The 24,799-nt window shown below is 42.3% G+C and overlaps 1 protein-coding gene and 1 long non-coding RNA gene across 2 annotated transcripts in view; one reads left to right on the forward strand and one right to left on the reverse strand.

The window, feature by feature from the left end:
- Positions 1-943: 943 nt before the first annotated feature.
- On the reverse strand, positions 944-3,369 carry LOC148054511 (uncharacterized). Its single transcript, XR_015707007.1, has 3 exons — positions 3,173-3,369; positions 1,947-2,304; positions 944-999 (listed from the first exon to the last, which is right to left on the reverse strand). It is a non-coding gene; the product is annotated as an uncharacterized LOC148054511 (long non-coding RNA).
- Positions 3,370-3,906: 537 nt separating this feature from the next.
- PRKAR2B (protein kinase cAMP-dependent type II regulatory subunit beta) overlaps positions 3,907-24,799 on the forward strand; it is a 91,894-nt gene continuing 71,001 nt past the window's right edge. Inside the window, exon 1 of the mRNA XM_087765713.1 lies at positions 3,907-4,495. Coding sequence (XP_087621839.1) covers positions 4,177-4,495 — 319 coding nt within the window. The 5' untranslated portion in view covers positions 3,907-4,176. The remainder of the gene's footprint in view (positions 4,496-24,799) is intronic.

Below are 24,799 nucleotides of genomic sequence, written 5' to 3' on the forward strand. Positions count from 1 at the left end.
CATGACGGGATTTGCAGGTTGCTTGTCAGCAGCAGCTTTTAATCATGCAGTATGCAAAGTGTGTCTGCATTTAAAATTTCAAAAGCTCAGACAAAAGATTTAAGATAACGCAAACCAAAAATCTTTAAAACACAGGAAATACAGAGAGTAACATCTCCCACACCCAAACGTCAGTCTTCTCCTACTACACTGCAATAGGCATAGGGCCAGGTTTTCTCCTGCATTTTCTCCAGTACAGTATGAACTCTCTTTCCATGGAGAGCCGCCGTTGGGGGTTGCTAGGTTGCCAACTTAGGAGAGAGACTACTACAGATGAAGAGATCAGGGTCTCTTCTTTCGGGGCTAGCTGTGCAGCTGGTCCAAGCTGACGATAATAACAGTCCCTCTTGCCTCCAAGAAAGTAACTAAGAGAGGTTTTAAAAGCCTGTACTCCACTAGTGTGTTCACTAAAGTTACTTTCCATTCAAGAGAAAAGGCTTTACCCTGTCTTACAGTCACGACGTTAAGTGCACACTTGTGCCCCCTCCGTATTGCATTGCAGAGCTTAGCCAGGATTAATCAGAAGATGGTTGTTTGAGAGAATGTCTTTGGAAGGACTGGAGAAGGATGGTCCTGTCAGGCAAAAAGTTGAAAGCTGGCAGAAAAAAGGCTTATAATTGGCTGTTGAATGGACTTTGTTAGCTCAAGTTTACTAAATTTACTAAATTTGCATTTACCCTGGTAAAGACAAGGCTTGAAAGTCTGTCGCTCCTTCCTTTTGCACTCTGTTCATTGTCCTCTCCATGATCAGAAAAGATCTCCTTCTCCGATCTCTGACAGAAGCAGTCCCAACCACCGTCTGAAGTACGCTGTCCGGAACTGTCCTGTGGGAAACACAGTGCCTGCTATTTCTCAGCTGCTAGCTGTAGTCTCCTGGTTTTCACAGCCTCGAACCAGGTGAAGGGACAGATGGACATGCAAAGCTGGTAAGCAGTGTGTTACGAAGAGTGCATCTGTTGGCTAGGAGGAAAGGAGACAACACAAGTCTTTATGTCTTTTTCTTGGTAATTGTGAGGGGAATGTTCTGACCAATCCCTTTTCAGTACAGGAGGATTTTTGAAGGTTTTATTTTCTCTTTCATTTCAAGATGATGTTCACAGCTGAACTAGAATGACACACAAAAATTAGTAGCAACTAATAAACCTCATCGGAGAGGTGTGAACTAATACTTTCATTACCTAACTGTTCACTCTGCCAGACACAACACATTTCGGGACAGCTGTCCTCCTTACGAGGATTTAAAAGCAATTTAAATGTCAATGAAAGCTCCTTAAAACAGGAAGTATCTAAGGAAACCAGATGATACCAACTTGAACTACAAAGTTTACTGCCATCCTTTGAGATACACCAAAACTCAAGGTAAGTCTCACTAGACACAATTTGGGCTGTTTTGAAAATTTTAAAAAAGAATAATTCTTTAAAGTGCCACCACTTAGGAATCTCGTATTCAAATTATCCCAGTTTTGCATACAAACATCAAAGACTGGCTCTTGAGGATGTCCTCAGAGAAGCAATCTCCTTTCACGTCTGGGAGGATGGGAGGCTCTGGCAAGCTAGGGAAGTCCTTGATTAGATGGCAAAAGACACTGTGCTGCTGATAAATTCCTAGAATAATAGACTGCCTTGTCTGGCTACGAGAAAACCTCAGGGATGACAATCCTTTTAGTCCCAGAAGACTCCAGTAAATGGAATATTGTATGCTCACAGAACAGCTAGTGCCTGGAAGGCACCAATTACCAACACTTCCCTTCCTGGAGGTTTCTTCAGAGCTCAGGTATCTCTCAACCTGGTCACAAACAGATCAGCCCTCTCAGTGGTGTGAGAGGGCTTTTAAGCTCCTAAACTTGTAAATGAGCCGATCTGGCAGTTCTGGCTAAACCACCCTCTAGAATGACTAAGGTACGCACCTGGCCGTAATGTACAGATGTCAGCTCTCCTGCTGCACTTGATTCTTGGCCACTGTAGTGTACGTGGCTACGTGCTACACCAGCAGTGCTTCGTAAAGGCAGCTGTGACCAGGGCAAGCCAGCACTGGGGCACGGCGTGAAGCATGGGTGTGCTGGCTAGGCTGCTAGCCACCCCAGGACACTGCAGCAATTGTCAGAGCCTGCTGGTGGAGCAATCTTCTGCAGCCCAGAGAGCACTCGTGGTCTGCCCCAGAGGACTTAGCTTGACCTTGAAGATGTTCCTCAGGCTGGACAGTGCTAAACATCAGTGAATTTCACTTCAGATAAGTACTTCATAATGGCTAGCTGTAGGCTTTTCCTGCAGAGAGAAATGAAGCCACAAGATGTTGCTCAAAGGTATTCCACAGCTCCATTGGCAGAGGTGTCTCCTGCCTGCTACAGGGCAGCAGTATCACCCACGCATGCATGGATCACTCACTTTGCTAATTTGCCTGGTCTATCACACTTTGAAGATCCAACTTTTGAACCAAGCTCCGTTTGAAAATGCATACCCAGGGACCACTGGGTTCCACTTGGAAACTAGTTCAATTAAAAATGGCTTTGAGATCCAGATCCGCATGAAAAGCATCATAGGGATTGCTGTATTCTGTTGTCACATTACTTTCTTGAAGTCAGGTCTTTCAGTATCTTGCTACTACAAACTCGAATTTTGACTGCTTATCTTACCCTAAGCCTGTATGAAGTGTATTTCAAGGCAATCTGAGTAATCCTGAATGTTTAGTGAAATCAATTATCAAACAGCCAAGTGGTCCCAACCTTAGACTTTTTAGCAGTTAATTTGTTTAGTTGCTGCATAAAAATAAGATTCTAACAGATATTTCTGGAAACCCAAAAATGGGGGTTCTGAACATGCTCAGGCGCAACGTTCAGAGGTGATGATGAATCAGGGGATGATGCGGTTTCCACGCGTTCCAAGGATCTCACTTTCAAGAGGCATTTAGTAAAGCTTTATGAAAAACATGGCACCCGTAATTGCTACTTACTTACTTAAAACATTTAAGCTTCCTGGCGATGACAAGCAGCACCTACTTACCACTGTGCTAAGTAGTCTCTGCAGCATGACTTGGAAAAGTGTCTACGCTGAGCATTGGCACTCGGCAATGTTTAAATTGGACTTTTTTTCTTTTATTTAACAATTGTTTTTCTCCAGCTAAATTTTTACGGACCTCAAGACAGCCAGCTGACCAACAGGATGCGTTTTCTAGCAGCACATCACCCCTCCCATCCTAAAAAATATAGATGAATATAAATAGATAGCATATCTATGTATATGAATGACGTGGGGAGTATCTTTAAGGTGGTACGTGGCCATGAAAAAGCACAGTGGCAATTAGCTATGAAATACTACATCCACTGTGGTCCTCCGCTGCGCGGGGACGCGTCCGCCCGTAGGAACCCCCGCCGATCCCCAGCGCCGATGCCTGGATCCGCCAAAGGGGAAAGGCACCCAAAGGCTGGGGGACCCCGGGAGCCACGGGGAAGCGGGAGGCCGCGGTGCGCGGAGGCGGCGGCCCGGCAGGGCAGTGCCCGGGCAGGGGGCGTGAGGAGAGCCCACGGCGGCGGCGGCGGCGGCGTGAGGAGAGCCCAGCCCCGGGGGGTTAAGAGCACCCCGGCCCGCTGCGAGGGCTGCCCGCCCGCCGCCGAGGGGCTCTCCGGTCCGCCGCGGGCCGGGCCGGGCCGGGCAGGCCGCCCGCTCCCCCCCGCCCGCCTCCCTGCCTCCGGCGGCGGGGCGGGGGCGCGCTGCGGGCCGCAGTCCCCGGCGGGAGGTTGTCATGGTTTCCCGGGTCACATGTGCGCGAGGTTCCCCCGGCGCGGGGGGAGGAGGCGGCGGGGGCGGGGAGGCTTCAGTCACGGACGGGGCCGCCGCTGCCGCCGCGCCGAGCGTGGGGCGAAGCGGAGCGAGAGGCTGCGGCCGCCCGCCGCCGAGGCTGCCAGCGAGCCGCTGCCCCCGCGGATCCGCCCCCCGCCCGCTCCCACCTGCGCCGCCGCCGCCCGCCCCTTTCCCGCTGCCCACGGGCGATCCGCCGGGCGCGCCTAGTCCCCGGGCTGCGGACCCCCGGCCCCGGCCGCCGCCCGCGGGCTCTCCCCTCCTCCTCCTCCTTCTCCTCCTCTCCCCTTCCCCTCTCCCGCCCCCTTCCCAGCCAGGCTGCGCCCCCCCGGCCGCCCCGGCATGAGCATCTCCATCCCGGCGGGGCTGACGGAGCTGCTGCAGGGCTTCACGGTGGAGGTGCTGCGGAGCCAGCCCGGGGACCTGCTGGAGTTCGCCCTCCAGTACTTCGGGCGCCTCAAGGAGGAGGCGGCGGCGGCCAAGGCGGCGACAGCGGCGGAGAAGGAGGCGAGCGGCCGCAAGGCGGGCACCCCCGCGCCCGGCCATGACAGGGGCAGCCAGCCGCCGCGCCGGCCCCCCCCCGACGCCCGCGGGGTCAACTTCGCCGAGGAGCCCATGCAGACCGACTCCGAGAGCGGCGAGGAGGAGGAGCGGTTCCCGGGTAAGGGCCCCCCGCCTCGCCCGGCCCCGGGGGGGAAGGAGGGAGCCGGCCGGGCAGGGCGGGGGCGGCTCCCTCAGCTGCCCGGGCTCAGGTGGCAGCTTGTGAGGGGACGGGGCTCCCGCTTCAGCGGCCCCGCGGGTGTGCGAGGGGCGGCCCCCGGGCAGCGGGGCGGGCGTGGGCCGCGCACAGGCCCCGGCCCCGGCGGTCGTGGGTCGTGGGGGGGCGGCGGCCGGGCCGGTGAGCGGCGGAGCGCGGTGGCCGCGGTGGCCGGGGCGCGGATGGGAAGAGGCGGGCGCCGCCGGTGCCCCGCGGGCAGCTCCCCGCTGGCCCTGGGGCCGAACAGGGGAGCCCGCGGGCGGGTTCCCCTCTCCCGCTGCGAACTTCAGCCTCCCGGGCTTTTCCCTTTTGTGCAGCGGTGCCGGGCACGCAGGTATCACCCGAGCCTGCAGCTGCATCGCTTGTAGCGTGCAGGCCTGTGGTATTCCTCCTAACAGAAGATCTATGTATTTCCTTTTTATAAGAGCACAAGAGAGCGAACCTTCTTTGTAATTAGTCCAAATGGTATGTCTACCTTGGAAAACACCTCTAATGGGCATGTTACTGTATTTACACACTTGATGAAGCATTTTACACAGATATATGTGTTTCACAAAGTAGAGCACAATTTAAAACATAATTTCTTCTTGAAAGCCAGGGTTAAATTTTCTGTACGGTAAAAGGGCCTATGGAGCAAGCGTAGCTGTGAAGACAGCAAAGAACATGTGCGGTATCTTTGTGTTTGAGGGTAACACCTTTCTGCATGCAGCTAATGACACCTTATCTTTGTGTGGCTGACAGGCTTTTATTTAGAGCCAACGTCAATCCATCAACTGGTCTGATTTATGGGACGAGCAGTAGCTGTCTCTGAAGGGTGTGTAGCGCTTCGTCTTTGTGTCGTGAGCAGGCTAACCGAAGGGTCGGTCAGTACGGTTAGATGCTGAGAGGTCAGTCAATAAGGTTAGATGGAGAAGAGAAAGCATTCAAGCATCTTTATCGTTAGCTTATTTTTTTGAGAACAGCTTGAAATGGAAGTGTATCTCATCAGATCATTGAAGCATTCCTCCCTCCGGGTCATGCTGGAGGTAGATTTACTCAGTAGAGTACAGAAGCCAGCTGTTTGCTACATGAGTATCCGTGCAGTTTCTAAAATAATGTCTTATGTGCATTTTATCAGGAAAAAATGCAGATGTTTAAGAACTGGGTAAGTTTTCTAAATGCTTTATGTTACACTGTAAGACAGTCGCCATTCTTTTCATCTGTTCTTTGTAGCTATACCACGTGTATTTAATGAGAATTTGAATCTGTCAATCAGGTTCTGCAGATTTATGTGGTAATTTTGAACTCTAATGCTGATTATGTGAGATTAGTAAAAATCTGGAAATTTGCTCTCTATTGAAAACTGAAATCGTGATAATGTAGAAGAACAAAATTACTATCTTAATTCACTAACACTAGACATGGTTTTCAAACATGAATTATTATAACGCTAAACAGACTCATTGGTGAATGGAGAACCGAAATGTCGTATGGAGGGAAGTGCAGAAATGTAGCTTGATTTATTAGCATGTATGTTACGTATGTAAAACTTTACAGGGTGTTTTAAGAAGCTTTCTAAGCTTTCCTAATGAGTACCTGTAACCAAGATTCTCTTGATATTCTTTTTGTTGTGATCGTGGAGAAGGAAAGCCATTATTGTCAATATTCTCATTAAGGGACATGCTAGAATAACTTAGTTTAATTGATTTATGCATTTGACAAAAACCCTTTAATTAAGCCTAATATATTTTGAAAGTTTAATTGTATTAGGGCTTGTAACTTCTGTCAGTTGGAATAATTAATAATTAAAAGTAACAAAAATGGAAATATTTGTGAAAGCATGTGGAAGGTGACTAAAAAGTAAGTTATAGTAAATGATTACTAATGGTGTGCTTGTGTATGTGTGCATTGTGCAGGAGTGTGCATTTTAAATTCAAATTTTACATCTGCCCTGAATATATTTTCTTTTAAGGTAACATAACAATGCATCCGCTCAGCCTTTTGTTAATAACTGGAGGCATGAAGGCTTGTATTAAAATAATTGTTTAATGGGTTTAAATACCAATTTAAAAGCGTATTTCTTTTGTGCTTTTGCTTTCTGTTTCTATAAGTAGCATTTTTTGAACTTAAGTTGGGGGAAAAATTTTTTTCTTTCCATTTTTTTCTTTTGCCTTTATGAATAATCAAACTGCTTCGGTATAGTCAATTTGTCCTGTTTGTATACTGCTTTCATACAGGAGAGGAAAACAAATTGGAAAAGTTTACAAGCAAATGTAAAATAAAAACCTCTGGGAAGGAGCTCAGACCTGGTGGTGGTATCTTTTCTTTGTTAAAGCAGTACACTTGAAATGTCAAGCTGACAGTATTCCTTAATTCAAACAGGATGTTGTTGAGAGCTCCTTGTAAATGCTATTGTCTCCAACCCGTTTTTTTTTATTTTTCTGCCCCCAGTACATGTTTCTAAATACCTACAGGTACTGCAGTTGAACTCTTTGTCAGTATTAGTTTTGTCCTTGAAATGCATTTTGGAAGGTACATCAGCATTATCCTGTTTCAGAAATGATGAGCCGAGGCATAAGCTGTGTTTAAAAGAAAAAAAGAAAAAAACCTGTACTTAGGATTAAGACTCATATGTGAACCATGAATTAAACTCTCTTCAGGTCCTCTGCTGTGTCCATTACATCAGTTGCAGAAATCAAATAAAGGTAAAAGCAGTTACCTTGTCTGGAGGGAGAACTCTGTCATATTGGTGTCGTAGTTCTGAATTGGCACCTGGAGTTAAGGTGACCTCTGAAATGACATTCTTTAGGTTCAGAGCATTTAGATTATCCCCTTCTGAACACACTGCTTAATTTGGGAATGATTTTTACGTCTTCTCGTTGGTAGTTTTTTTATATATTAAGTTGTCCTACACGGGTGTATTAGTGTTAGTCAGTGATCACAACTAATTCCTACTAATACTAATAGCAATTACTAAATTGAATAGGACATGTGCATAAAATGAGCCCCTTTTTAGCAAATTCTGCTAACTTTTTGCAGGTTTGGAGTGCATATTAAAATTTATTATACTGTGTCTGCAAAATTTGAAAATGCTCAGTAAGTTACTTGTTCTTTTACAAATGACTATACTTTTCTCTTTACATTGCCACTTACATGTCAACGTGCAACTTACATTGATGTAAGTTAAACCATAAACCATGTAAGTTAAACCATAAACCATGTCAGTTGTAACAGCTGTTTTAAAATATTTGCCATAGCTAAAATTCGTATTTCATCTAGGCTTAATATGAATTAGTAGAGATGTTTTTAGAGGTAACATTGCTGTTCTTTAAACTCAAAAATTGAAATGCGGTACGTACCATTTGGCATCAGGTAGCCTCTGTTTACTTCCTTTTTCTTTTGTTTTACTGTGGTTTGTTTTGGTGTTTTTTCTCAGATAGTGATGTATTTTAACAGGAAAATACTACAGCTGTCCCTCTCCTCCCCCGTGTGCTTCTGTTGGTGTGTTGGTTGCTTTGAGTTTCTTCCTTGAAAACTTGAGCTAGAAAAATGCAAGCGTATATCTCAGCTTTACCCACTGATTAAGCTCAAATAATATGAGATCACTGCTTAGGTAAAACATTAATATTCTAGCTTACAATATCAATGTTAAAGGCAAGTCTTCATTTTGGTTCCTTTATTCAGTCTGAATTGGTTTACATACATACTGTTCATACAGATTTTGAAATAATAGGTAAATTGTAGAAACCAGAGCATCAGAGAGAACTTTGCACACAACCACATCCATGCCAGCTTTGTGTACTTCATCAGTTCTGTTAACCTTACTTACAGTCTTCTGCCTGAAATTAAACAAAACCAGAAAGCACTGAACAGTTCGTAGCCTTCCTGCAGGTCTGTTGTGTGATAGTAACGGGTAGATTAGAGCAGTGGAAGGGGTCAATAAGAGCAAGGGGGCAATATAAAAATACATACAGGTTGTAGCAGGATATCGTTAAATCACGGACCATATAGAAAAACGTGAATTTCTTACAAGTATGTATATTCAAATTAAAATCTGGGTTATGATGGGTGGTGGCTGAGAGCATTACTATCTAATGCGTGCTTAGCCAACTTTAGGAATGAAATTTTAATAATTTCTACAGTCATTCATCTGAAATATAAAAAGAAATAAGGCATTATTTGTATGGTTATAAAGACAAACCTAATCAGACCCAGGCTGGAGCAGCCTTACTGTGGATGCAGTTTAGAGAAGTTTCCAGTTACAGGCGAGTCTCTTGAGAGCGTGTGAGTATGGCATTGCTGGTGCACTCCTTGGCGTAGTTTTGGGCTATACCTCCTTGCACTTTTCTGGATTGTGTCCGGTGTGGTTCAGAGCATAGTGTGTGTAGGAGACCATTCGGACTGTGTTTGGGATGCAGACAGCTTCTGGAGGGAAAGGAATTTGAGCCGCGTGGATAGGTGCTTTGCTTGTTCAGTGGGCCTTGGTGGTCAGGGGGTGGCCACTGGCCGCTCTTGTCTCGTAGTATATGCAGTCACAAAACCACAAAGCTTTCGATCCTTGCTGTAAATCTTCAGAATAATAGAGCTTTTTGAAATAATGGTTTCTGGTATTTTTGACAGTAGCAAACTAAAATATTTTCTTTCTACTAACAGTTATTTTAGAAAGCAAACCTGAGCAAGTTGGCAATGTAGTCTTTTTTTTTTTTTTTTTTTTTTTTTCCTTTTTTCTTTTAATCCCTTAATCTAACCGAGGTGCTTTATTCAGGTTGGGAGAATTGCAGTCCAAAAACTTAGTTTGACAAAATAAGCAACTAGAAATGTGAACTTGTAATGGGTAGCATTTAGTAGTCTTTGTAGTAAGGAGTATGGTTCCCTCTCAGATGTGCATATATTTGTGACCGTAGATGAGAAGCATACCTTTGCTATAACCACATTTTTTTTTTTAAAGTATGTTTGTGTTAAGAATTTAGTTGAAGTGATATCAGACTCAAAAGTATATATGTATCCCTGCGTGGGATGGAGCGCACCCTCAGCAGGTTTGCCGACAACACCACGCTGTGTGGTGCGGTTGACATGCTGGAGGGTAGGGATGCCATCCAGGGGGACCTTGACAGGCTGGAGTGGTGGGCCCATGCAAACCTCACGAAGTTCAACAAGGCCAAGTGCAAGGCCTTGCACGTGGGTCAGGGCAATCCCAGGCACAAATACAGGCTGGGTAGAGAATGGATTGACAGCAGCCCTGAGGAGAAGGACTTGGGGGTGTTGGTTGATGAGAAGCTGGAAATGACCCAGCAATGTGCGCTTGCAGCCCAGAAAGCCAACCGTATCCTGGGCTGCATCAAAGAAGCGTGGCCAGCAGGTCCAGGGAGGTTGTTCTGCCCCTTTACTCAGCTCTCGTGAGACCCCACCTGGAGTGCTGTGTTCAGCTCTGGGGCCCCCAACATAAGAAGGACCTGGACCTGTTGGAGTGAGTCCAGAGGAGGGCCACAAAGATGATCAGAGGGCTGGAGCACCTCTTCTATGAAGACAGGCTGAGAGAGCTGGGGTTGTTCAGCCTGGAGAAGAGAAGGCTGCAGGGAGACCTTATAGAAGCCTTACAGGACCTGAAGGGGGCCTATAAGAAAGCTGGAGAGGGACTTTTTACAAGGGCACGTAGTGATAAGTCAAGGGGTAATGGCTTTAAACTGGAAGAGGGTAGATTTCAGTTAGATATAAGGAAGAAATTCTTCACTAAGAGAGTGGTGAGGCACTGGAACAGGTTTCCCAGAGAAGTTGTGGATGCCCCATCCCTGGAAGTGTTCAGGGCCAGGTTGGATGGGGCTTTGAGCGACCTGGTCTAGTGGAAGGTGTCTCTGCCCATGGTGGGGGGGTTGGAACCAGATGATCTTTAAGGTCCCTTCCAACCCAAACCATTCTATGATTCTATGAAAATAAAAGCGTGCATGAGCGAAGGTGTCTCTGCTGGCTATTGTTTTGTTAAAGTTTGTGTCTGTGCATTTAAGAGAAGCAGGAGAAAATTCCAAAGGCCTAAGGACAGAAAAGTAGTAGAATTATACCAAGAACATTTTAATTTATCTCCAGCTTCTTTTTTGCTAAAGAAACAACTCTAAACTGATTTTGCCTGACTGCTCAGCTCAGAAAAAAAGAGAACAGCATTAATTCAGGAAGTATAGGAAGACATAAAATTTTGTTGGCATGAGTTTGTGATGATTGCATTATGAATGATAAGGTATAAACAGTGTCAGTACTAACATTTGCACACCACCACTCTGTTTCTTGCACGTGTCATGTCCGTTTTAAAGGAAAACTGGCTTCCTCAAGAATGCTGTAGGAATTTTGTGTCACTTGCTGACTTTGGTTCAGTTTCCCAAAGAAACTTTACAGTTTTTTTTTCCCCTATGTTTACTCCTGTTCATGCGTTTACATGAATGGGAAAACAATTGCTTTTTTTCTTTTCTTTTTTTTTTTTTTAGTGAACAGAATAAAGAGGTATCTGTGGACACTAAGAAAGTACCTATTTTTAGAATGTATTCCTGTTTATGTTGTAAAAATCAACATAATGGCCCAGCGTTTGTAACCTCCACAGAGGTGCTTCATGCATCTGTCAGTAAGTTAAGCTTGGTTTAATGTATATCTCTCTCAGGGTTTATCCCCAATCTGTTATGCAAAAGTATTGCATTTTGTTGTCCAGTTCTGTCCAGTGAGTTCTGTCCCTCAGTCTGAGGGAAATCAACCTTAACTAGTCAAATCTCTGCAGACTCATTGGCCTTAGCTGCTCCTGTAAATCTGGAACATATGGTTTGGAAATCGGACATTTAGGTCACAAGGTACAGATTAATCAAGGTACGGGCTGCTGCCCCGCTTCTGGTTTTCCAATATCAAAGATGACCTCAAAATTGGGAAATTTCATTTGTCGGGACAGTGATGAAAGAAACGAGAAGGCAAGGTGGAAGGCAGGGCATAGAGGCAAAAAAGGGGTCAGTGTGTGGTAAGGAAAATGCAAAGGTAAAAGCAAGAGGAAGTAGGAGGGACAGAGCTGAAGTAAGGGGAGGAAGATAAAAGAATAGAGAGTACATGTGAGAGAGAGCGCGCATTAAATTCTCTGCTTCTGTTTTCTCTACCCAGATATAACCCTGCTCTTGTCAAGTATACGTCCCAAATTTATGTCCTGAATTTTCTATTGAAATTCTGTTTGGCTTATAAATGTATTTCAGAAGAGCCTAAATGCAAACTTAAACTAAAATTAATGGTCAGTGCATTGTATTAATGTGAACTTGGTCATTTGATGCTGAGAGATCTTTTAAATATTTTGACATGGTCATCTGTCGTATTACCATATCTGGAGACTCGTAACACTTACATTCTAATGAGTGTCTATTCTAATGAAAGTTTCAACTCGAGTTTTCATGGAGAATCCAGATTGTTCTCAACCATTTTCTGTTTCAAAAGATAACGGTAGTGCTCATCGTCAAGAAAGTGAATAGGCACGTGGGTACAGCTGCAGTCTTCATAGGGAGTTAAGATGGTTTTGGTGCTGATGGAAAAATGAAATATTGAATAGTACATAACAAACACTTTGTGAAATGTCCCTTATTTTAGTGCTTAATAAAAATCACGGTGGTTATTTCATCAACTATTATTTTAATGGGAATGCCTTGAAGTCATGTTATAGTAAAACTATTCCCACTCCAGGTTTGAGCTCTTCTTCTGAGCTTCAAGTGAGTGTGATTATGGAGAAGTTCCGTGCTTTTAAAAGGTGAGTGATTTTTAAAAAGTGAACGAAGGAGGGAGAAGGCTTTGAGGAAAAAGAGCCATTTATATTGGCTCAGTATTTTTTGCTGCTGGAATAGGTCTTGATGTACGTGAATTAGAAGAAAAAGAGGTGATCTTACTAGGGATGATACTTTTATCACATAGACTTTTTTATATTGTAGGTTGTTATATGGATGTGGGTGCATAAAAGATGAAGTCCATGTATGCATGAGTTACTACGTGCTAGGTAAATCTGTTAAAAGAAATATGCACATCTATAATTGGATATTATTACCATAAACATCAATTATGGTATTGTTTGAAAGCAGTCTCATGAGAATTCTAAAGGAAATATATACTTATTTGTTTCCTTTTCTTTGGGACATTGAATGATGACACAGATAACTAGTTAGCTTTATGTAGAGGTTTTATACTGAACACACTTATCCTTTCTGGGAACCCTTTCAGGCTAATCCTTTCCCTTGCTGGGTAGGAATGATAACCTGTTTACTTCATGGAACTGGACATTCTTACTGTGAATTTTGATCATGACAAGTAATTACAAACTTTGGGTTCTATTTAATTTTTTCTTTATAGAATGCGTTTTGTTCTGTAGATCCGTTTTCAGTCATAGTACTAAACAAGATGTTGTTGAAGAGGGTGAAGTTTGGCTATGAGTGTCCTTTGTTTTCTCTTTATTTTTTACTTTTCTAATTGACTGGTGTTATTACTTTTTTTGTTGAAGAAAGGCTTAATGTTTGTCAATTCTATTTTTCATTTAAAAATTCATAGAGCTCTATTTCAAGTTTTTGTGCATTTGGTGATAAAAATAACCTAAGTACTCACACAGATTTTCTATTTGCAGTCTCTAGGCAGTGGAATACATGAATCCAGATTTAAATCAATACAGCAAGTAACCTATAAGACATACAGTTTTGCGGCTACATCAAAAAGATGATGTTAATCAAATGTCCAGTCCCTCATTCAGCATTTTAAATGCTACCACGTCACATAAAAAAAGCGTGAGAGCTGAAATGAAGGGGGATGTAGGCAGGCAAGTGTGTCTGAAGTGCATGGGTGTAAAATGCAGGTTGTAGGCACAAGGTATCCACAGAGTGAACTGAACAACAGCCATATGGCAGTTTGCCATCCTTTCCATAAACAGCATCGTTTTAGCATTGCTGCTCAGAAAAGTAATTTACGGACCACAGATAAAATGAGGAAATGATAAGGAATGAAACAACACAAAAAATCTGAATTTTAGTTTAGTCAGCCTTGTACTATAACACTGGATAATGGAAGGTAGAGTGGTAAAAAACATGCTGTAACAACAGAAAATGTTTTTCACTTGTATGTTTGCCTCTTAAATTGCTCTGCTTAATGATATTAAGAAAAAATCAGCAGAGCAAGAATTGGAGGCTGAGAGCTTGCACAAGTAAAAGCTGATAATGAGAATAGCTTTCTTACACATACTGTTCCAGTTATTTGACTAAAGTGTTTTTTGTAAAGCTGGGCTAAAAGGGCCAATTAGTAAATATTATGAAGACTTCCTTAATGGAGGGACTAGAAAATTGCTGTGTATAAAATAGATTTTGAAAGGAGGAGAAGTAACATGATCTTTCCTGCTCAGACTTGCTCCAGATAACAACCTGCTTGTATAAAGATCTTTGTAACAGCATCAACCCCTTCTGAATCCCTGTGATGCAGTTGTAAAATGTGTTTTTATAAATAGTGATAGTCTCTTCATAGTATGACATTTTAGCAGATGTGTATTGTAAAACATACCAGACAGGAAGAAAAGAAATCCTTGCCCAACACTGGAAAGAAAACATTCCTTGCAAAGCCTCAGTATAGACTATAAATAAAAGATGTACAGAATCCTGTGCTGGGATGGATACAAGCTGGAACCAAGTGTAAACATTCAGACTTGCTAGCCTGAGAGCACAGGCTGAAAGGTTTGGTGTGTTTTCTCATTTTGGTTTTAATGACAGGTTTGTAATGCTAGTGTGAAAAATAAAATCCATTGCCATGAGTTATAAGGCATTTGTAACTGTTGCAGGGTATGGATTAACTTGAACTCAAGCTGTCCACGACAGCATTGTTGTGGCCTTTTTTTGGCTGACTCCACAAATGAGTATATATTGTCACTGCACTAATCTGGTCCTTCTAATTTGTTTCCCATTACTTTCACCACTGAACTTGTTCCCTTTTTAGATCCCCTCTCTGAAGCTGTAACACTTCTTTTCATTGATGCTTAAGGAACTCCATTGTTAGGCCAGTAATTGCCTTTGGTACAAAGTGCAGACTAATGTCACAAGTCCTTGAAATAGGTGTTGATCAACAAATTTAAGTTTTGCTTTTTAAGGTTTTGCAAATGAATTGTCTACAAGCTAGTAAGTATGTTTAAGCACTCTTCCCGGATTAGCAATGGTTAAGAGCCTTAATGACAAAAACTTTGTCTAATGGAGAGCTGGGATTATCCTGAGATTTCTTGTTCTCTTCCAAAGCAATGTTTGTGATACTCGTCACAGTCAGAAACAATTAAGATGTGTACTATAGACATGTTAGAATTTTCTTAAGGCTTTGAACACAATGTTTTCTACCATTCTAATAAAACCATTCCTTCATCATGAGTCTTGAAAAACGTAGGTTCTCAATAATAGACACTATTAAACATTAGAGGGACAGAGAATTTTTTTTTCAGTTATGCCTGATTTCTATTGAAATTCAGGAGTTAGGATCCAGGTACCTTTATAGATCTGCTTCTTCATGAGTCTCTTTAGTACTACACCCAGTCGTTGTTTTATCTTTAGTTCTGTTCCCCCTGCCCCGGTTTTAATGCATGGTGTTTTCTCTTTCCAGCCATTTCGTTCAATATCTTTGAGTAACGTTCAGGCATCTTTCTCTAAAAGCCATCTTTTAGCTGATAATTTATCTGTCTCCGCTGGTTTTTAATAGGTACTCAAAACATGAGAAACTCTGATCTAACCTTCACCACTACATTATTTAAGCATTTGTAAGGTAATTTAAATATAGAGTTAACAGCCTTCCTTCCTTCCTGTTGCCTCAACCTACAGGAAATATTAATGGCTAATGCACGTATAAAAAATTGGTCTGAAAGTAGATAGATGGTTATTTATTCTTAGATACTGCTAACTTCAATTCTTGGTAAAAATTTATCTGCAGTATTTATCTGCACGTCTCCCTTGCTAATGTGTCAGTTTTGTCCTTCTACTGGAACGTAGCTGCTGCTGGCAGTTGAGGTGGGAGTAGACGTAGATTCATTTCCATTATTTCCATTATCTACCTTGCAAAAAGAAGTAATTTGTTCTTCTGGTTTTGCTTTCTTAGGAACACTTAAAAAATGGAGCCGCCGTTTTAAGCGGGGTCTAGTTTGCTGTCTTACCTGGGATATAGTGTCGTGTGAACACGGCCCATCTGTAATTATTTCAGGTTATGGCCTCAAAAAATTGAGGAAGAGAGAGAAACAATTTCATTCTTTCTCTAAGTCCCTCCTTCAAATCATTGCATTCAGCACAGGTGCAGGCTTTGGGATGTATAAGGAGATTGGGAAGTCTTGGGATCTTGGGAAGTCTCAATCAAAGAACAGTTTGAACTTGTGAGAGAAAGGTGTGCTTTCCTTGCCAACATGTAGGCGTTTGTCCTCTTCTCTGACTTTGTTTTGGGGGAGTTTTGGGAGTGTGGCACAGCCTCTAGAGTTTCTTAACGTGAACTTCTGTAAATACTGCTAGAAAGACCTGACTTTCACACTGCTGTCAAAATTGGATGCCGTTGATCTGTTTCCACCAAAGAGAGGGTTTTCCTGGGGAGGTTAGATGGAGCATAAGAGGAAAGCAATGAGTTGCAACCTACTTCTTCCATCTCAGCTATTCTTTTTTGCTAAGGGATCTTTCTCATGCACTGGATTTAAAAAAAAAATAAAAGAAACAAACTGGTAAGAGACAGTAAAAGACAGCAACAGCATTTCCGTTTTTCACCTTTTCTTGCTGTTGAGTGTATCAAGTGTTTTGTTTTCCTTCTTCTGCTTTTTTTCAATATTCAAAATTAAGGAGACTGCTTGACCTGCTATTTATACAGAAGCTCCATGAGTGGCTAACATCCATTTCCCTTGTTTTGAGATAAAGGCTTATTTGCAGTTCTGCTTGACAGTAATGGAAGATAAATCACAGAAATGTGTGCGATCACACTTCTCAATCGAAAGGAGGCAGGTTGATAGTTACAATTCTAGCATGCCACTCACTGTCTTCATAGCTGTAACACCAGATAATGGAAGACAATCCGGGAGTGAGTTGAAGTAAGGTGCACGTATAGGCCTTTCAGATGAAGAGTCAAGTTCTCCTGGATCCAGATCATTGTAGTGATCTTGGTATCAGCCTGTGCCTCATTGGGTGCTTACTGGAACATACTTTTTCATGTTAGAAAAATGTTTTTATGTCTAATTGTGGAAGAGTTCTGGCACTGTAGGATCTGAATCCTTGACAGAATCAAAACAAAGCATGCGAATGAGCTTCAAAAAGAAATGTCTTTAAATCCTACAGGTCAAGGAGCCTGTTGGCACTTGTCCCTAATAAAAGAGGCGGTTTGTTATCTCTCTGGCTTGGAGGTGACAAACCCAGGGTCCCTTTTTGGGGAGCGGGAGCTGTGCAGGCGGGCAGTGCTAGGGCCCCCCGCCGGCAGGCCGGGCACCGCCAGGGCGTTGTGCCGCTGGGATGGGGAAATTCAACCACTGAGCAAAATTGTGTTTGTTCTTCTCACGTGCCTAGGGTTTTCTGTGCTTTCTGAGATGCGTTTTACTTCTGAGGAAGGAGTTATCATTCGTGGCAGTGGTAGAAGTCAGTACATTGCAATCCAATGTCTCACCTTCAATATTTATTGCAAGTTCGTCTTCAGTGGAATTTTTTTTTGAAGTTTTGATGTTTTATTTGCTGACACCGTTACCAGTTGCTTGTGAAGAGCTAATAAAACTGACTACACAGCACTGAACGTACAAACTGGCACATACCTCTATTGTTCCTTTAAGTCATAGTGTAAAAATCATAGTGTGAAGTTATCCCAGCACTCTACGTGCTTGGTATATGTTCAGTTGGGGTAAAAACAGAACAAAACATGTTTTCTGGCCTGAAAGAGGTAGTTGGTGTATGATACGGAGTGTGTATTGTACCCTTGCAAGATTCAGTTTTCTTCAGGAAGCACATCACTGAAGGTACAGTGCGGTGTTCAGGTAGGGGCAGCACCCGAGTGCCTGTGCTTCAGAGCCGCCTAGTACCGATTAGCTGGCTGGCAGGCCAAATGAGGCAGACCAGTACTGAACTGATGTGTCCTTTCCTTCATGGTGGATAGCAGTTTGGTGTCAGCTGCTAATTTTCATAAATTAGCAGGGACTTTTTGGCTGTGAGACTTTCTTCATTGTTAAATGTAATTGAAATTGTTCAGCAAGTTCAGAAGCTGGTAAGGGGAACAAGGAGGTGGATAACGTAGCGGTATAAACTTTGCTGTGAACCAAGGTGAAAGAAATGAAGCAGGAAGGAGTTTTCTGGAAATGAGGTAGTTATTACTGACAGCAGTTAATAGCAACAGAGCATGCGATAGCCCTTATTAATGGCCTTTTTTTTTTTTTTTTTTTTTTTTTTTTAGCAATTGGGATATAATTTGCAAAATGAAATGACTCTAGGTTGTTTCCAGTGTTTAAATGGTTTGTGCTGAAACGAATTTAAAATTGGCAGGTCAGGTTCTGTGGAAGCACACTCTTTCCTCCTAAATATCAAGAATAGAAACATAATTGCAATTACACTTGTGGCAGTTACCTATTACTGTAAGCGACACTCGGAAAGTAATAGGAGTCTGGTTATTGCCGAAAAGTATTTCTTTGCGATTTTTTTTTGCTTTGTTTTCATTTGGAAAAGGTACAGAGGTCAGAATATAAAAACACATGCGCTGTTTCAAAAATGTAAAGGCAGAGCCAAGAAGATTTACGCATTCATTCCGGAAACCCTACTTTATATTTACTTCTGGCTAGGAACTGACATTGTTTAACTTGTGTTCTGTGTTCCAGGACAAAACAGTTTATAGAGCTGTAGAACTACCCTTTTCTTTTTTTTTTTCTTTTTCTTTTTTTTTTTTTTTTGATGAAGGGATGAATTTAGCTTTTGTCTCAATGTTAGAGTTTGTGATGGAGTACATTTCAGGTAGTGAAGTTTGTTTTCTTTATAAGACTAGCCTCATACTTTTTATTGCACAAATTGTGTATTAGAGATTCAACAGCTGCAATGTTTTCTAAAGATAACTTTTCCTAGTGTAGTTTATATTTGACATTGGTTTCTGTGTTCATAGAGTGAGGAATTGAATGCATATAACTGATGGTACTTTAGGGAGTGGAAAGAAGGTTGAAGTTTTGTAGTCTGTAATCGGAAAGTCACACAAATTCCAGTTAGACTGTGAGATGGAACTCGCCACTGGATATAAAACTGTCACTGTCTTCTGTTTCTATTGAAAGGAAGTTTAGTCATAGTTCTCAGTTTTAAAAATTTGTAGTTTAGATTTCTAAAATAATATGTATTATTATTAGTCAACTGCTGTTTTCTATCGATCAAATCCAACATATTTTATGCATGTGGTTTGATTTCTAAGTAACCTCTTGTTTTAATAGCAAAAAGGAAAATTTGGCTCTGGAGCTGTGAAACAAATCAAAGAGGCATGTTAATTAGAAGTATTGGCATGTCTGTAAAATTGTATAGTGTTCACCTGTAATACTTCTAGAAATTTTAAGGTCATGATACAGGAACACCTACAGGGCCTATGAAACTATATGCTTTAGAAAATACCTACATGTCTGGTTTTATAGGCTGGCCTGATGGCCAGACGGACCTTTTATGGTCTGTCAAGTTAGTGATAAACACATTTTTAAATGAGTGTATATGGTGCAGTATAGTAACTGAGGGCAACTTTTCCCATATCCTACCATTCTTAAGAGATACTTAAAAGCTGTGCAAAAAAAACTTATTTAAATACTCTGTGGGTCTGGATGAAATCCACAAGACAAAGGAATTTGGACTGAAGGCTAAGGTTTGGTCTTTTCTAATCTCATCCCTTGATAATCATCCTTTAAGGAAGAAGAATGATCCAGCGATTAAAAGTAGGGCTCTGAGAGTTAAGACAAATTGGATTAAATCTCCATGTGTATCACAGACTTGCTGCGTGCCTTTGAGTATTTTGTACTGTGTGCCTGAGCATATGCTGTAACTTGGCAAAATGGAATACTTGCCATCCCCATCTTTCAGGGACCTTGTAGCAATATGCGCGTGAAGGGTTGTGAGGGGCTCATGTAGCATTGTTTGCCTGCAATACTTTAAAAAAACCTCTTGATGCTAGAATTTAAGAAATTTTTGTCTGGTGCATCATTTTTTCTGGCCAAATGTAGAAAACAATGGATTTATCTTCTGCTGAAATGTGCAGGAATATCTGAATAATCAGCAAAAGCTCCTGTAAACAGAGGAAACCTATATGGCCTGTTCAGGCTACAAAGATTGCCTATAAAAGTAGTACCAAAACTGAGAAAGCTTTAGTGAATTTTGCCATTGTCTTACGTAGATCTGGGCCAGCTTGCCATCTTCCAGATTTTGTCATAGGAGAGTGCTGGTAAAGTTCATTTTAACAATAATATTGTGCTCTAATGAAAAGAAGAGTGTATTCCCAAACGGACATGAACTCATTTAGGGGAGTGGGGGGGCAGAGCCACAGGGCAGACTGGGGATGGAAACTCTGTATATGAGCCGGAGGGAGTGGGAAAAGGCAAAGCTGTTTGCCCAGCCAGCAGCTGCCCCAGAAGGGATCGGGCGTTGCAGGGAGCGGAATGTGCTGGAGGTGGCCTTGGGTAGTGGCACCCCCAACAGCCCGTCCTTGTCAACCGGAGCGGATCACCACAGGCACAACCTCACACAAAGCAAACGTAGAACTGTCTTGTCTGCATGCTGAAGAGATTGCGTTGCTTGATATTCCTAATGCATGCTGTCATTTACCAAATTGTTTGTACAAAAGACAGTTTGTGGTTATTAATATGGACTTAATATAACCATTACAGAATCCTATGTTAAACAATATGCTCTTCTGGTCACACTTAACAAGAAGATCATGTATAGACCCAGCTTATAAAAGGTGAATAAATTTGGTTTGTGTTGGTGTTTTTGAAACCAAAATGTTGTCCTTGTTTGCAATTTTTTTTTTTTTTAAAACAATCCACAGTAGGACAAAAAGTGAATTAAATTCTTTTTTTCTTGTCCAAAATAATTTCAAAAAGAAAAAGTAGGAGTAGTACTCCTCATGTTCACTTCTAGTAGTACCCTAATTTGGATACTGCGAACGTAAGTTGTGTTGTTTATCCTGAGTTTCTGAAGTTGAGTATCTTTTGATTTCAGAGACCTTCGGAAGCAGTCTACATTTTTTTAAAAATTTGCTGAGAAAGCAAGGAAGCAATGTTAGAAATTCACAAGTGTTTTACAGAAATAGATTTTATTTTTTTCTACTGAGGCTATCATGTAAAACATGCATAGTCTAGTAAGTTGAAAAAGAAAAAGAAACTTCAGTCTGTCTTCTTTGTGGACACTTGAATATCCAGACCACTAGGTCGGAGTCAGGCATCTTATCTGCTTTTTAGCATGCTTGCTTGCACATTGACTTGGTTTCAAGAGAAGAGCTTTCAGTACTTGCCCTCAGAATATGACATGGCCTGGGGAACAGGGAATTTTCTTCAGAGGTGTGGGTTGCTAGTCTGACATACAACAAGTCAAGCAAACTCATCCCTTAGTTTTTGTCTTTCCCTTTCTGATGCAGAGTCTTGCCCTTTACTGTTTACCTGCTCTAAAAGAAGTAGAATTTCTTGAAAGGCAGTGGAGGTTGGGGGAGGACAGCAGACGCAGAGTAAAGAGTTTCTGCCATGTCCCCAAAGCAGAGAGTCAGAGCAAGACTCCAGATCTCCAGCTGTGTCTGTTGGTCTGCCTTTGTTCTGTGCTCTGTATTCCGTGTTCAGTACCTGAATCTCAAATAACCTACCCGGGTAGGTAACAGTAAATAGATGACATGAAAAAGTGTGTGTCAGACTTTTTGGATGGGTCTAGAGAGAAGAGATCTTTAGGTCATGACCACATACGTTTGTTACGATTGGTTTTAGCTGTATTTCAGGTAGTGGTGTCATTGTCAAATGTAATTTTGCTAGGGAATCCAAACTGGGAGTGCAGTATGGTTTTTTTTGGTTTTTTTTTTTTTTTTAAAGCCCTTGGTGGGAGACCATTATTTGATGCCAGGAGTTATTTCATTGCCTGATGACTAATCAGCCCATTGGAGAGTTTTGTTATCAAGAGTCATGGAAAGTTGGCCCCTGGTAGGAATCTCACAGATAGTTACAGAAGGAAGTCAGGATAACATTCTCAAGCTTTGCTAGCCCGGGGCAGAATGAAATGGGAGCGAAAGTGACTGTGATGCTGAAGTTTACTTACAACAGATGCAACTTTTCAAATGCTACCCAAACTGTTGAGCAAAATGGAGTAGCACCAAAAAATCCACTACTCAGACATTTCTGAATGTGATCTGCAAGTAATGGAGCCATAAGACATAATGGGATTTAATTTCACATCATCTCATAAATGCTTTTAATGCTACTGCAGTGTAAGAAGAAAACAAATGACAGAAGATAGATCTTTGTATTTGTAGTTTGACCACCCCTTTTCTTGAGGGGCATTGTTCAGGTGCTACCAGTAATCTGGTAGTATTTCACACTAACACAACAGAAGGTACTGAAGTAAATTGGTATCTGCAGCTTCCTTTGCCACCCCTCACCTCTCTTGCACAAGTCGATTGGTTCAGGACAGAAAAGACATATCCTATTAACCTGTCCATCAGGTATGTTCACGTTGTGGAATCTCTTTGACCTCTCCATTCTCTTGAGAAATGAGTTATTTGGTCTCAAAGGCTCCATAATCGAGGCACAGGTACTGACTTGGTAAGAGGCAGCTTGAGAATAAAGACTAGATTTATAAAGGGGCTGAAGTGATAACATTTGATGTCATTATGCACAGATTTTACCTTTTGGGCACAAAAATCTCCACACCAAGTTAGGCACCTGAGCTCTCTATTCCTTCTTTCTATGTATTCTGTGTAGTCTGGGCTATAATCCTGGAATGTTCTGCGGAAGTTCTGAGTTGTTACCGTGGAAGAGAAATGCAGTTTGAGATGAGTCCAGGCCTGGAAAAAGAACCTAAACAAAGGCATTATACCGTATGTACGCTATGTTATTTGCTGTCATTTGTGTCTTGGCACTGGGACAGTAACATGCAGCAGCATGGGTGTGTGTTTGATCATGGTTATACAAATGCTGGCACAGTTCTATCAAGACTAAGTACAAGACAGAAACTATGCTATGCTACATATTATGCTGTGAGGCGCAGCATGTTCTGCATGCCTATGTTTGTGAGAAGAGGGATAGCTGACGCTGGAGTATCATGTTCCAAAACTGAGAGTTAGCCATTCAAGGGAGAATTTCAGGATCAGGATGGTGGTGATCGTGGAGACTAGGTCCATGTTCTGTTTGCCCTTTGTTTCTTCAGTAGCTAGCTGTCATGAGGCAATGGGTACAAGGAAGAGTGCTGCCTGGTCACTTGGAAAGTTATCATCCCTAGTTGCCACCATTCTTTACCTGCTCAGTTCAAGGGAAAATGACAGCCAGCTGTGCAATTTGGGAAGTGCCATTTGTAAGATCCTCCATCAATATCCTTCTGGGTAACAGAAGCACGTTAGATAATGGACTTTGCTTACCTAAGTTACTGCAGCTCTTTCGGCATTGTTGACAGGTTGATAGGTCTATGTGGTGCTCCTTTGTGTGGTTCTTCATCAGTAGGGAGAACAATAATTTGTTTTATTGCAAGTCACAGTAGCCCATTGTTGCCGGATTTTTGCCATTATCTGCAGTCCTTCAGTTGGTCTGGCAGGTTTCATGATGTCTTCAGTAGCGTATGCATTGCCAATGCCATGTCGACAGGCCAATATGCAGCTAATTCAAGATTAAGCCTGTGAAGATTTATGGAGCCACTTAGGTATTGCTGTCACCAGGGTTCTTTGGTGGCCTTCTCTACCCGCTTCCTTGACTCATAAAGCCATTCACGATGGTCCACCTGAAGACGTCGGAGTCTCTATAGTTAGTGCATCGTCAGTACTCTTGTGGATGTCGACAGTGGCTTTGACTGTCTGAAACAGAGGTAGAGGCTTGTATCATTAAAGGTGAATCTGCATCCCACCTTCTCCCTGGAGTCATGTTTGCATGCTGTCCTGCATGTTTGCAGGAGTAAACGAGAGCCAATATTGCAAGGGTACCTAAGGCCTCTGTTGAAGCGGGTGCAGCTACCAGCACCAGCTGTGCTTTGTTCACTTCCCCCTGAGAACTGGAGAGGCCAAATCATGAAGGGTGCTTTGGCTAACGGCTTTACCATAATCCCTGACAGCTGCTTGCAGTAATTTGGCATTGTACATATATGGGAAGTGAACAGTAAAGTCTTCTTTTTTTTTTTTTTTTTTTTTTCCCTTTTTCTTTTCTTTTCAACCTTTGGCTCAACCTCTCAAATCTCAACATCTCAAAATCTCAAATCTGGTAGCCCAGGCTTTTATGTTGCTGGTGTTATCCAGGCTTGCAGCCTAAGAGTAAAAGGATTTACTAGAAGCAGAAAAACAAAACCCCAAAATATTCCAAACCTGTTCTCAGAAACTACGCTCTGACCTGTGGGACCTGAGCTTGGGGAAGGTGTCAGCCACCAAGTGAAGTGACTCCAGCGGATGTGTTCCTATCTGGTGGGAGGACACTGGGACTTTTTCATTTTGTTGTTGTTTTACTAGCAGGTTTCGTTGGCTGCCAGACAGCAGTTTGCCTAGTGGTGGGAAGTATGTTATTTGTAGGCTGTTAAACCAGTGAGATGTCTGACCAGGAAATGGGTGATATGCTCTGCCTGCGGGCTGTGTTAGGTATTTCATCAGTCAGCGTCCCAGAGTCAGGAAACGCCATCCTGCCATCGGTATCATCAGCAAGCTTGTTTTATGTGGTAGGAGTGAGGACAGAATAACACTCAAGTGCTTCTCTTTTTGGTCATTATTTTTCTATTTAGATGCTTATATGTGTATTTTTTAAATTTTTTTTTTCCTGAAACAGTCTCAATGCCATTCTTCTCAGTGTATTCAAGCAATAACACTTGTAGTTTAAGCTTTCTTTTTTTCTTTTTCTTTTAGAGTCACTGTGGTGAGGTACATCTCTCGGCTCTTCTCTAAAACCAAGTGGGAAAATGTTCTTTGCCTCATGATCTGAAAGCTAACAAAATTGTTTATTTTACGACTGAGAATGAATTATCATGAATGCAAGAGAAAGTCCCTTTAAGTACATAATGTTCTTAAAATATGCAAACTTCAAAATACACATCAAGTCCC

This window comes from Nipponia nippon, unplaced genomic scaffold (assembly GCF_047370975.1).
Source record: "Nipponia nippon isolate SJK-2023a ecotype South Korea unplaced genomic scaffold, ASM4737097v1 scaffold_3, whole genome shotgun sequence".
In the NCBI taxonomy this organism is placed as follows: Eukaryota; Metazoa; Chordata; class Aves; order Pelecaniformes; family Threskiornithidae; genus Nipponia; species Nipponia nippon.